Raw genomic sequence first — 14,082 nt, forward strand, 5'->3', positions numbered from 1 at the left:
GTAAAAATTTCCTGTGAAACAAAAAAAATTGTTTGGGGAATATCAAGAGAGCCTTCTTAAAGTGCTTCACTTTGTCTTTTAGACTATAAACGTCAAAACAAAGTGCTTCTATAATGTTTCATTGAAAATTTTGATGAAATTAATCTGTTCCAGCAAAACATTTTAAATTTTGTCAAATCAGCATTTTCTGGGGGGCCGCTCCAGCGAGTAGTAGACTGAGAGGGACCTCAGGGAACGTCAATACTCTGTAACAGAACAAGGAAGCACCTAAAGGTAGCCCAAAGGGGACTGAAAACTGAGCCAAGAAGGTGGGCTAAAGAGGAGCCCAAAAGGAAAAGAAGAACCTTTTGTTGGCTTGAACTTTTGTTACCCAGGAAGGGGTTAAATTTGTGTAGTGACTTCACTGCAAGACGGAGTGAAATCGCCAACACAGATCCCTGTGCAGAAGGCCAAGAAGACTTGCCTCAGAGGTGGAAACTGATTCTGAGGCAGGGTTCACCTGCAGAGACATGCTCTACAGAAGGGGGCATGATGGGGCAGTCATGCCCTGTGATAGCCTGTTTCTTAAAGCCCCAGCTCCTGGACTCATGTGATTATAGGATGAACTCAGCTTGAATTAAAACAACAGCAAGTCTCTAGCCCAGTGCAGGGCAACCTGCAGCCCACAGGCTGCATGTCACCCATCAAGCTATGAGACATTTTGTTGACATTGACCATCTGCAGGCACCGCTCCCTGCACTGCTGCTTCCCAGGGCTCCCATTGGCCAGGAACAGAGAACCGCAGCCACTAGCAGCTGCAGGGGGAGGTGCCTGCAGATGATCAACATCAGCAAAACGTCTCACAGCCCGCCAGCAGATTACTCTGACGGGTCACAGCTACCCACCACTACTCTAGCCCCTGTGACTGTGACATAACACTTGAAAACAGGGCCCCCTGAAGGCTCAAAACCCAGAAGTCAAATAAAAAGGACCTCCTTTTTTGTTTTTTTGTATTTTTTAATAAAGTCTCATGTTTTTTAAATCACACACATGATTTTCAGGACTGTTTTGACTCCTGATTTGTGAACACTTGGGATTGGGAAAGGGTTGGAAGAACAACATGGGTGTCCACAAAGGGCAGCAGCTGTGCCCTGTAGAATTTTTATCACTGGAGATGCTGTACAAAATCGAGAACCCAGCTTGACTCTCAGATCCCAGAGGCGAGCTTGTGGTGCTGGCAGCTAATGGGGAGGTGAGTGAGGGGAGGAAACCCCTGTAGCATCTGTTTATCTGTAAAATGAGCCCATGTGATCTGGAGACACCAAGAGATGATAAATCAGTACTCCTAAGATGCAGGCTTTTTGCTCTCAGTTTTCAGAGTCCAACTGTGATTTAAGTCCTTCATTTCTGGCATCTCCCCTGCATGTCCGCGTACTTTCCCTTAATCTATTACGCATACGATTTGTTGCAGATCCAGCTTCTCACGGTGTAGCACCTTGAAGAGCTGACAGCAGTCTCCGTCAGAAATGCGCAGTTTGCATCTCCTCTGACTTCAAATCTGGAAAGAACAGCAAGATGTGGCTTGTAAGCACCCCTCATGGCCCTGCCTCAGTTTCCCTCCGAGGTTCCTGGAAATCAGCCACTCAGCACAAAAGTCTTTAAAACCGTATCACCCTCTTCTTGGGGTCTAATGTATTGAACATAGTCCGGCTCCCAAAGTCAGCCTCCTTTCGCCCACCCCTCTAGGTTCAGGGTTTCCACAGCGCTGCTACCTGGGACAGTGTGGTTCAGGTCGGCCTCTCTAGCCTGCACACACACTTCCCTTTAGATCAGAGTTTCACGGACCTCCTTCCAGGGACCAGATGCTGGCTGAGTGCTTTTTCCAGCAGCTCAGCCTCTGATTCACCCAAAGCCTCACCCTTATCACCTGATTGGGTCACATGACCTCCATTTCCCCACCCAGGAGAGTTGACTGCGTCACAGGTAGGGCTGAGACCCATGTCCCCTTAAAGGGCCAGCCACCCAGCAATTTTGCCAAAGCATTATTCTACGACGCAGGCCCCGATCTCTCACACAGCCCGTGGCAAAGCACGGCATGGAAACCAGACCTCCTGAGTTCCAGTTTTAACCACAGCCCAGCCTGACTCAGCGTTCCAGATTAACAAAGAAACTCACAGGCTGCTGAATTTGGTGCCATTTGCCCATTTCCAGTGATGATCGGAGCCCCTCCGGAGACCAATCCACGGATCTGTGGTGCCTTTATATCGCAGCACGAAGTCCTTACGGTGATAAAGAAGAAAAGAGGAAACTCGTTATGTACAATGGCCGTCAGTGACTGCACACAGCATCATTCCACCCCACCCTTGTAGAAGACTATAGTTCCATCACTCTATCTAGGCCCATTCCTAAGCATAACGTGGTTTGGTTTTGTGGGAAATGTCACAATGTCGCAAAGATCCGACCTTCCTTCAGTCGCTCATTTTATTCAAAAGCGGTGTTGCAGGCTCTTCAGCCATGTCACCAGATGGACAAAAGTAACCCAGCGCACCATGCTCTCAAACTCTCCAGCAACACGCAAAGGGGACTGTTTCCTGACCCTAGCTGGTGCCACATCCGGGGCCACCCCAGAGATCTGTGGGTTCGCAGGACTGAACAAGATCTAGGAACTTCACCACACAACACCTGGTGCGACGCCAGCTACCACAGGCACTCAGACTGGTGCAACGGTCCTTAGTAGACTGTATGTTTGATTATGATGACGATTCTGAATGTACGTCTACATTTTAGAGCAGGGAAAAATGGATGTTCCATCTGGTGGGAAATTCTGAATTTTAGTTTTCTCCTGAATCAGGAGAAAAAGTTGAAAGTTCAAAATTTTTCATGGAATGAAATACTGCATTTTGGGAAAATCTGAATGTTTCATTTCAGCCTCATCAAACTGATAATTTTCCATCAAAAACTCTAAATTGACAAATTCTAGCAAAATATTTTGATGACCCAGCATTTCCCAACTGTTCCGTTTGACAATTTGTGACCTGCTCTAATATATTTCTACAATGCACCATGGATGTGCTTTGGTGCTTTGCGAAAGTAATTAGTCATTAGTGTTGATCCTGAGGAGCTATTTGGATTATAAAATCTTTGCAGCAGAGATTGTCTCTCGCTGTGTGTCTGTGCAGCGCCTTGCACGACGGGGCCATGATCTCTGCGGTAGCCTCTAGATGGTAATAAATAATAACAGAGCTTTTCAGTCAAAAAATAAACCCCTTGGGATCAACTTGCAACAGGAAGCCAAAATGCTTTTTGTGGGGAATAAGTGGCCATGACTCCCATGCAGGGATGGAGCTCCTCTTAAGAGCTCTTCGTGGCAGACACTTTTTTCTGCTCTGCAGCCCTTGCACTGTTTAGCTACTGCCTACCAAGGGAAGGAAGCGGCTGTGTAGATCATTTGCACATGCACATGGGAGAGGAGCCAGGTTTGTTTACGGGGCTAAGGAAGGATCTGACTGGTCACTATAAATACATCAGGGGATAAAACACCCCAGAAGGAGAAAAAGCTAGTGAAGCTCAAAGAGAATGTTGGCAGAAGAACAAATAGGGACAAACTGGCCATGACTAAATTCAGGCTGGAAATTAGAAGTTGCTCCCCATCAAGGGGGGAGGTTGTGGAACAGCTGACCAATAGCAGAAGGAGGGGGGCAAACACCCTAACTAGTTTGAAGATGGAGTTTGATAAGTTCATTAACAAATGGGGTTGCCTGCAATAGCAGGTACTGGACTCAGTGACCCTGCCTGTCTTATGTCCCTATAAAGAGAGACAGTTGCGGCCCCAAGAGCTCACAGACAAGACAGACACCAGTGAAGATTATTAACCCCATTTTACAGTGGGGGAACTGAGGCCCCAGAGAGATCAAGATTTTCAAACGTAACCAGTAATTTTTGGGTGCCCATCGTGAGAAGCCTTAAAGGGCTCTGACTTTTAGAGGGCGGGAGCTCAGCAATTTCTCAAAATCAGGCCCCCTGAAGTCATCTGGTATTAGGAACCCAAAAAATTACCCATCACTTTAGAAAATCTTAGCAATAGAATTATAATGGGAACTGCCTTTCAACTTACACTCAGCCATGACGACACAGTTGCTAGTTTTGAATCTAGCTGCTGAAATTTCCATGCTATTTGGCTTCTTTACCACTACAGGGACCAGAAGCTGTTATGAGCTTCAGGGCTGGAACCCTGGAACGAGTCAGTCACTAGCATTCTAAACCCGGAACCCCGGACTGGGACAGTCACAAGCATTCCAAACCTAGAACCCTGGAATGAGTCAGCCACTAGCATTCCAAACCTGGAACGAGTCAGTCACCAGCATTCCAAACCTGGAACCCCGAAATGAGTCAATCACTAGCATTGCAATCCTAGTCTATTGAGATTGCCATAAAGAACAAATCAGTTTCTTCCTTACCAGGTCCTGCTGGGTGTCAATCACAGCCAGGAAGGCACTGAGGGCAGAGCACTGGCTCTGGCTGTTGTTCCAGTTCCCTTCAGCCTCTGAGAAATAGTAACATTTCCCTCGGTATCCGATCCAGCCATCCACACACGAGGGGGTGGAACGGTTCATTGGACATGAGGCAGCGTTGAAGAGTGGACATGACTGCTGGGTTTTAACTCCCATCACTGGAAAGGAGAAAGAAAGAAACTGATTCTCTCCTGCCTCACTTCTCTGTGTCACAGGGGCACGAATCAAAAGAAGACCCCCCAGATTTAGACTCTTCAGTGTCTGGTTGCTGACTGGAGGGCAACTGATAGGAAAGATCAGAAGTGATATCATCTCTGTGCTTGGTTTACCCGTCTTTAAATGGGAGATGATAACTGGAGCCAGCCGGGAAATTTTTAACAAAATGCGTTTTCAATTGGAAAATGCCAATTTGTCAAAACTGAAACTTTTCACCGAAACAGATCAGTTTTGTTGGGAAAGTTTCCTGGATCCAGGGAGAGATTATGGATCAAAACAAGACACAGAGACGCCCCAGAGTAGCCAATTGGTTAGAGCACTTTCACGGGCTTGCTGGCCTCTTTAAGGAGAGTCTAGGCCCAAGCTATCGGTAAGGAGCTAAATTAAGGGGAATGAACCTATCTAGGCAGTTAATGGAATAACAAGCACGTAGGCCTGATAAAAAGCCATCGAGGGCTCTGCTGAGGGGGAAGAACTCCAGAGACTCCAAGCCAGGATTGGGAAATACAAATCCCAAAGACGAGGGCTGTGCAACCCCCTGAGCCCAAGGGGAGAGACTTTATTTCAAGTTTCTTTGGATGTAATAAAGTAGAACCTCAGCCGGGAAATTTTGCCTCATACCTTTTTGGACTGTGTGGAGTTCTTAAGAGGCCCTGAGAGACAGGAAACCGAGACAAGGTCCCTGCAAGGCCACACCTTACTTCTATGGGCACTGATCTGGGAGGTGGGAAACGCGTGTTCAAGTCTTTGCTGAGAATCAGGCAGACCTGGAAGTTGAACCTGGCTCTCTATCCATCAGGTTATTGAGTCGGTCTCTGACTGAGGAGGAGAAAAATTCTAAACACTCAACATTTCTCTTGGAAATTCAGTTTTGTCTCCAGGCCAGCTCTACTCATGAGGCAAATGGGGTTAATAATGCTGCTCTAACCCAAAGGGGTGGGGGGATGCTGTTACGATGAGGGCTAGACAGGGGGAAGCTGGGAAGACAAGATGCAGGTTTGTAACAGCCCCATGCAGAGAACAAATACCGAGCTAAGCAAAAGGCTGTTTACTCACCTATCAAAGAAATGAGAAGTGCAGCTTCAACTACAATTCTACTCCAGCGTCTAAGAAATCTGATACATGCAGATTTGCCCTCTGGAAGAGAAAAAGCCATTAGTATCCAAATATCTAACAGAGTTAGCCATGCATCAGAGTTGCCCGAAACAAACTCCTTTAGTTTGCAGTTACAGTTGCCGTACAACATCCCCTACCGCTTCTAAAAAGGGAAATGAGAAGTTAAAGATCTAGACAGGCTTCCACTGGGTGACATTTATTGCTGATCTAATCTTGATAGCCACCAAACTCTTGCCATCTCCACTGGCTAAAGCAGGGTCTGGTTCATTTCAGACATCTTTCAGGATCCCTTAGTTAAGTGGTTGTCCAACTTTGCTCTGACAGCCCTTGCTGGTTGTCTGCAGAGAGCTGGGTGGTCACATGGCACTGGCTCCTCTTCTTTGTTTCCAGCTACTAAATTACACATGGTTAAGGCACTAGAATGGGACTCGGGACACTGGACACAATTCCCAGCTCTACTACTGAGTCCCTGTGTGTTCTTGGATACGTCACGTAACCTTTGTGATTTTGCTCCCCAGCTGTAAAATAGGCAGCTAGAAGTACAAAGAAGGGATCTATTTTCAAAGCAGTGGGCACAAATAGCTGAGACTGAAGCCTACGTGACTACTAACCTGCTGAAAATTAAGCATTAATTTAAGTGTTAGTAGGATTGGGGCCTTCAGACCAAAAACAAAAGAAGAAGATAAGTCTGGCTATTCAGGTGTTCCTGGTGTTTCTGCCTAGGTTAAATTTCAAGGGCTGTTGTTTAGAGTATCTTGGCACCACTGGCTGGTCCTGCTTCCAGGTGCATTCAGCACCCACAGCTCACACAATGGAAGTTGTGAGTTCTCAGAACCTCTGAAAAATCAGCTATTCCAATCTTCCCAGACACTCAGGGTCTAATCCTTTACAACACGCTTCACTCCCCATGTCCCCAGAAAGAAAGAGGAAGGAATGGCCATCAGATTACCCTTTTCAATCGAGTTGCAATGTTGCACCTTTTCAGAATGAGAATTAGTTTTCTCCATCTTTCCTGGGAAGCGAGCTGTCCGTGTGTCCCAACCAACTCTTTCACTGATATAGAATTACTCCCGATCGGCTGTGACAGTCCTGGCTTCAGGTTCTTTTCTTCCTAAGATTTCTCCACTTGAGTTATAGTTTGCTCTGTTCTTATACCAGAGGATGAAAAAAAACAGACAAGAGTTCACTGGATGAAATTAATTTAAACTTTCAAGACAAATAAATTGAAATACTTTAGGCAACATGGAATCATAAAGAGCTGGAAGAAACCTCAAGAGGTCATCTAGTCCATCTCCGAATGCTGAGGCAGGGATAAGTAAACCTAGACCATCTCGACAGGTGTTTCTCTAACCCATTCTTAAATACATGGGGATTCCACAACCTCCATTGGTAACCTGTTTCAGTGCTTAACTATCATTAGAATTAGAAAGTTTATCCTAATAGCCAACCTAACTCTCCTTTGGTGCAGATTGTGTCTATTATTTCTTGTCCTATCTCTGGAAGGCTTGGAGACCAATCGATCACCATCCTCTTTATAATAATCTTTTACGTATTTGAAGACTCTTAGCAAGTCCCCCCTCAGCCTTCTCTTCTCTAGACTAAACATGCCCAATTCTTTCAACATTTCCTCATACGTCATGTTTTCTAAGCCTCTGATCTTTTTTGTTCCTCTCCTCTGGATTTTCTCCAATCTTTCTGAAAGTGTGGTGCCCAAAACTGGACATAATACTCCAGCTGAGGCCTCACCAGCGCTGAGTAGAGCGGAACAATGACCTCCCGTGTCTTACATATGACCTTCCTGCTAATACACCCCAGAATTGCATGTTGTTAATACATCCCAGCACGGAGTCCATCTGTTGGCTGCACAGCCACAATTAGCTAAAGGAGAATTTGGGGGCTGAGTTTAAAGAAAAATGTTGCTGGTAGAAAAAATCCAATATTTAGTCTTAGTGAACGTTTACTAGCGCTGTTGTAATTGAGGTTGCAAAGCTGTTTCCATTCTAATCACCCTTCCCTGCCAAGTTTCAGTCACTCGTAACTTCTGAAATATTCATCACAAGGACTGAAATTTTCCTTTACCCCAAAAATCTGTATTTGGGAAGGAAAAGTGTTTTGGGCAGTGGAAGGACAGACGTCTGAGTTGTTCTCGAGGTCCAGATCTTCAAAGGTATTTAGGTGCTTAACTCATATTGATTTCTGTGGGAGTTAGTGAGAGGTTGGAAAACGGAAGCCCAAGTCAATGGAAGTTAGGGGCCTAACCTGCTTTTGAAAATACCACTAGGTGCCTATCTGCACTTGTAGGTGTCTGAACACCTTTCAAAATTTTTCGCTCACGGTGTTGGTGTCATTTTTGAAAACTTTGCTCTACTTGATGGACCCAAGGGCACACCTGGAGTTTACGGCAGAGTCCAGAATTGAACCCCAGGTCTTTTGGGTCCCAGTCTTAGCCACAAGATTAGTCTTCATCTTATAATACCTGGCTCTTACCTTCAAAAGATCTCAAAACACTTCGATATCACTACTGCCATTGTACAGAGGAGGAAACTAAGGCACTGAGAGAAGTGACTGACCTGTGGTCACCCAGCAGAGCCAGGAATAGAACCCAGCTCTTGCAAATGCCAGTCTAGCTGGCTGCTCACTAGGCCACACTGTCCCATCCCTTGCAGGCTGAACTCTTTCTCCCCAAACCAGTGTTTTCTCCTTGGGTGCTGTACTAAGCTTACCAGTTTACCAACATTTCCCTATCACCGGGCTGCAATGCTGGAAATCTCCACTGCGTGTCAGCATTACATGCAGCTATGGCTCCCTTGTTAACCAAGAACACACCAGAATGTTCTGGATAGTTACATGAAATTTATACGGCCGGTCGAATATTTTCCATCAGAACTTTTTCCCTCACAGAAACTGGATTTTTGACTCAACAAAATTACCCGCCTCACCCAAAATCTACAGTCCCTCACCCAAAACTTCCTCTCACCCAGCAACGCTTTGAATGCTGCACCAACTTTCCCACCTCATCACCCACCCTCCTGTGCATTTCTCTCTCAGAACTCTTCTTTTCACGCCATTCCCTGCCTCTCTGGGCCAGACTTCTGCCTTCCCCTCAAACCCCCCTCCCCACTAGTCTCCTAATATCAGAATCATAACTCACCCTGTTTCCTGCAGCATCAACTCTGAAACCAAAGGAACTGCTCAACCGGGAGAGAATTGTGCAACCAATGTTCAGTCTCACGCTGGTAACTGGATGAAACACCCTAACTGGGGGAGGACTTGACATGAATGTAAACCAGTGAGAAAGCCGTGAGAGAGCATTCAACAACATAACAACCTGCAACCAAGTCAGGCCTCTATTGTAGTGGTAAATGTACCCTCTTGCTCTTTTGGGAGCACAAGGGAAGGAACTTCCAGCCACAGATGCTGGAACTGGAAGAGACTTTCTGAGCTTGTGTCATAAACAGATAAGTAAGAGTTAATAGAAGAGAAGTGCTTCATCTCTCTTTTGCCTATAAAGGGTTAACAAGCTCAGTGAGCCTGGCTGTCACCTGACCAGAGGAGCAATCAGGGGCCAGGATACTTTCAAATCTTGAGGGAGGGAAGTTTTTGTGCGTGCTGTTAGTTTTGATTGTTGTTCACTCTGGGGGCTCAGAGGGATCAGACGTGCAACCAGGTTTCTCTCCAATCTCTCCAATACAGGCTCTTATAAGTTCAGTCTAGTGAGTACTAGGTAGATAAAGCGAGTTAGGCTTATGGTTGTTTTCTTTATTTGCAAATGTGTATTTGGTTGGAAGGAGTTCAAATTGGTGTTTTGCTGAAAAGATTTTAATTTGTACTTGTATACTTAGGCTGGGAGGGTGTTCCCAGTGTCTATAGCTGAAAGACCCTGTACCTATTCCATTTTTTTTAAGTTTACAAAGATAATTTTTACTGTTTTTTCTTTCTTTAATTAAAAGCTTTTCTTGTTTAAGAACCTAATTTTTTTTTATTCTGGTGAGACCCCAGGGGACTGGGTCTGGATTCACCAGGGAATTGGTGGGGAGAAAGGAGGGAAGAGGGAGAGAGAGGCTGATTTCTCTCTGTGCCAGGATTACTGTCTCTCTCAGGGAGAATCTGGGAGGGGGAAAGAGAAGGAGGGAGGAAGGTGAATTGTCCTCTCTGTTTTGTGATTCAAGGAGTTGAATCACACAGTGATCTTCCAGGGTAACCCAGGGAGGGGAAGCCTGGGAGAGGCAACAGTGGGGGAAAGGGTTTACTTTCCTTGTGTTGAGATCCAGAGGGTCTGGGACTTGGGGGTCCCCGGGCAAGGTTTTGGGGGGACCAGAGTGTACCAGACACTAGAATTCCTGGTTGGTGGCAGCGCTACAGGTTCTAAGCTGGTAATTGAGCTTAGAGGAATTCATGCTGGTACCCCACCTTTTGGACGCTAAGGTTCAGAGTGGGGATTGTACCACGACAGCTTGAGAGACATTGGACTAGAAACGCTGATTGAAAACCACAGGAACCAACTACAGCTAGAGGTGGGCAAATAACAGATTTTTTTTGATTCGCTGAGAATTCTTAAAAAAATCAGAGGAAAAATTTATAGATTCTGAGGGCAGAAGGGACCATTGTGATTAGCTACTCTGACCGGCTGTATAACACAGGCTAGAGAACCTCCACAAAGTAATTCCTTTTGTTTCAGGTCAGTTTGTTTCAATGTTGAACTTTTTTTAAACATTTGATTGATGTTCTTAAAAAAAAAAAAAACTACAGGGACCAAAACCAAACAAGTTTCAAACCAAACAAATCAAAGTGTGTCCTTTTGAAATGAAACTTCTGATTTGTTTTGGAAATTTTTGTTCTCCACCCGCCCAATTAAAACAATTCAGTGAAATCAACACAAAGTCACAAAATGTTTCAGGGTCACCAAATCTGTATTTTTCAGAGTGGATAAAAATCAATGACTTAAAAAAAAAAATCCAATCCAATTTGGGAATATTTGAATGAAGTTCCTCTACTTGTGGGTGAGACAGGCTTTATATTTAACTATTTTAGTTACAAACAATTTTTAACAAAAACAAACCTGAATTTTAAAAAACTTGAATGTTTAACTAAATTCAAAAATTCATATGCTTGTTTTGTTAAAATATTATGTTTGCTGTTGAAGAAAAAGATCCAGAATACAGAATGTTGTTGTTTTAATTAAATAAAACAATGTAAATGTTTGTCTGGTGATGTTCTCCTCTTAATACAGCCTCTCAAGAAAATCCTCCAAATATTAATGATTAACCTGTTGAATTGGAGATAGTTCACCTCCCAATGACTTCATAAATATCTGCTTTAATTACCTTTGGTAAATGAAATAACCAAACAATCATTCGTTTTCTGATATAGCTGTAAAACTGATCTGAAAAGTTTTCAGAATAAATCAAGGTTTAAAAATGTATAGTGTGTACCTTTTAAAAATGAAACCTACGTCTGGCTCTAAGTTGTGAAGAATATTATGGTTATAACAACCAACAAGAACGCACTTTTATGTAGAAATCCATAATGAAATCGAGTCTTCCTGACCAGTGATTTAAATCAATTTGATTTAAATCAAATCCACCTTGGTATTATTCAGTGAAAAAAACTGACCCTTAAAAGCACAGCGTTGTAGTTATTAGCTTATTTCACCCTGCGTGAACAAAACAAGCTGCACCAGTAAAAGCACTGTTTGGTTCACAGAGCTGCATCTATGCACCCCGAACCGACAGCTATGCCGGAAAAAGTCTGTACTGTAAATACGACTCTTGTCTACACAGAAAAATTTTCCGTTATATCAGTACAGTTGAACTGATACAGATACAATTTTTGTTGAGGATACTCTTATTCCAGAATAAGGCCTGGTGTACTCTTCACAGGCGTCGACTTTCTGCTTTCCCGATGGGTGCCCCGAGGCCTTGCCCCCACTCTGCCCTTCCCCTAAGGCCTCACCATCGCTCTGCCTCTTTCCGCCTCTGCCCCTCCCCTGAGACCTCACCTCTCCCTGCCCCCTCCCCGAGTGTGCCCTGCCTAGGGATGTAACTAGTGTCTTCAAAAAGTAAATGTTTAAAATATTAAAATTGTTCCGGTTAAACATTTAACCATTAGGCTCCGCCGCTGCTCCGTGATCCCAGGATCCTGGCTGCTGTGCTGCGTGCCTGGGGCTCTGCTGCTGCCCTCCATCCAGGGTCCCAGTTGCTGGCTCAGCGCCCAAGGTCCCAGCTGCCGACCCCACGCCCAGGGCTCTACTGTCTCTCCGTGCCTGGGTATTCCGCTCACTGCTGGTCCCATGTTGGGGACTCCATTGCTGGCTCTGCACAAAGGATCCCAGCTGCCACCCTGTGCAGAGCCCCGGGGGCAAGACCAGCAGCCTCGGGCCCAGAGGTGGGGCTGGCAACTGGGACCCCAGGGGTGGGGCAGCAGCTGGGATCTGTGGCCGACAGCTGGTACCGTGGGGGCAGGGCCACCAGCAGCTGGGATCCTGGTGTTGGGGGCAGGGCCGACTCCAGGGGTTTTGCAGCCCCAAGTAGCCAAAAAAAAAAAAAGCCATCATTGCGATCTGTGGCAATTCAGTGGGAGGTCCTTTGCTCCGAGCGGGAGCGAGGGACCCTCCGCCAAATTGCTGCCAAATACCTGGATGTGCCGCCCCTCTCCCGAGAGGCCGCCCCAAGCACCTGCTTGCTAAGCTGGTGCCTGGAGCCGGCCCTGGTTGGGGGAGCAGAAGCCTGGATCCATCATCCATGGCACAGGGCTGGCAGCGGAATCCCGCAGTGGAGTTTAAATGTTAACTGGAATACCTTACCGATAAAAATGACGCTTACTGGTTAACTGGCTGACTTTTACATCCCTAGCCCCGCCCTCACTCCTCCCCGCCCCCCAGCGCCTCCTGGCTCCTGTCCGCCGCTGAACAGCTGATCAGTGGGTGGCTGTTGAGCACCCATTATTTTTTTCCCATGGGTCGGAGCGCCCCCCGAGTCAGTGCCTGTGATACCCTTAAAACCTAGGGTACATCTACACTACAGTGGCTACAGAAACACAGCTATGGCACTGCAGCTGTACCTCGGTACTGCAGATGCTTCCTACGATACAAGGGGTTTTTCCATCAATGTAGGTAGCCCCTCCGCCAAGGAATAGCTAGATTGACAAGATAACTCTTCCACCGACCTTGCTGAGTCTCCAGGGGGGGCTCGATCAACCTAACTGCGTCAGAGCAGGGTGTGACATTTTATACATTCCTGTGCAATGTGACTAGGTCGACCTAATTTTTATGTGTAGAGCAGGGCCAGGGCACCTCTATACTTTGCGCTGCTTGTGACGCTTAGAAAAGAAACATGATTCCTGTTTACAAAAATGTAACGTGTCACCACTGTTGCACAACTGTGATCAATCTTATACAAAGTACGCCATGTAAGGTATACATCTAGGCTAGGGTCCCCACCCTTGGGTGCTGGCATCACTGCAGCATGCAATCGTGAAACCGCAGCCTAAATAGCATTTCCATGGAGCCGTTTGGTGCGAGAGGTCACTAGTGACATATCACTTCTGGAAGGCTTTGCAATACCAGTGATGCCAAGGGATGAAAACCTGGACAGAATGTTGTAACCAAAGCCTGTTTCCTAACATGTTACCTACCTGTCTGCTATGCAAATCCAAGAGTTGCAGAAGTCGCTTTGTTTGTTTAGATCAATTCCCAGAGAGATTTGTTGGCCGCGCCCTCACTGTCACACAAGTCCATGAAAGGAAGAGCCCTTTGAATCCTACAGTCGAGCTGAGAGAATGGATTTATTTTTTGTTGTTTTGTTTAGGGATTGCCCCCTCTGATGTCCCTTCACGTCATGTTCCAGCGGGATGGCTGCCTTCTCCTTCCCTCTGTTCTAGCTCATCTACTCTGTCTCCTTCCTTCTGTCACAGACCAGGGCACAGGCAATCATGGCTAGTGGTCAGGGCTGGAGCCAGAGCCAAGGGTCAGAGCTAGATTTAGGAACCAAGCAGGGGAGCAGGGCTGAAGTGTACGGGAGCAGGAGCGGGACTGGGACCAATGCAGACACAGGAGGGATCACAGATATAGGCTTAAATATTGAGCAGGTCCTGGTCTGGTGCTGCACAGCTAGGCTTGTCTCTGTTCAGTTCTCCAGTGCTTAGAGCAGGGGTTCTCACAAGAAACTTTTTGGTGGCCTCAGTGTGCGACCACTAACTCTTGCCGGTGGCTGCTCTGACAATTTTTCCTAAAATACTTCATTAAGAAAACCAAATAAATATG

General features: G+C 46.0%; 1 protein-coding gene across 1 annotated transcript; it reads right to left on the reverse strand.

Moving 5' to 3' along the window:
* Positions 1-1,428: 1,428 nt before the first annotated feature.
* On the reverse strand, positions 1,429-5,815 carry LOC127033106 (early activation antigen CD69-like). The gene is made up of 4 exons (XM_050920911.1): positions 5,763-5,815; positions 4,437-4,648; positions 2,155-2,258; positions 1,429-1,537 (listed from the first exon to the last, which is right to left on the reverse strand). Exons 2-4 carry the CDS (start codon positions 4,644-4,646, stop codon positions 1,429-1,431), a joined length of 423 nt encoding a protein of 140 aa, XP_050776868.1. The 5' UTR covers positions 4,647-4,648; positions 5,763-5,815.
* Between the last annotated feature and the right edge of the window lie 8,267 nt (positions 5,816-14,082).

Source organism: Gopherus flavomarginatus, chromosome 12 (assembly GCF_025201925.1).
Source record: "Gopherus flavomarginatus isolate rGopFla2 chromosome 12, rGopFla2.mat.asm, whole genome shotgun sequence".
In the NCBI taxonomy this organism is placed as follows: Eukaryota; Metazoa; Chordata; order Testudines; family Testudinidae; genus Gopherus; species Gopherus flavomarginatus.

What these genes read in the sequence shown, in the direction of transcription:
- LOC127033106 (XM_050920911.1), bottom strand. Translation starts at nt 4,646, where the DNA reads ATGGGAGTTAAAACCCAGCAGTCATGTCCACTCTTCAACGCTGCCTCA. An exon ending in TTGACACCCAGCAGGACCTG is followed by an intron (nt 2,259 to 4,436) that starts GTAAGGAAGAAA and finishes TATCACCGTAAG; the next exon opens with GACTTCGTGCTGCGATATAA. An exon ending in GGCACCAAATTCAGCAGCCT is followed by an intron (nt 1,538 to 2,154) that starts GTGAGTTTCTTT and finishes TGTTCTTTCCAG; the next exon opens with ATTTGAAGTCAGAGGAGATG.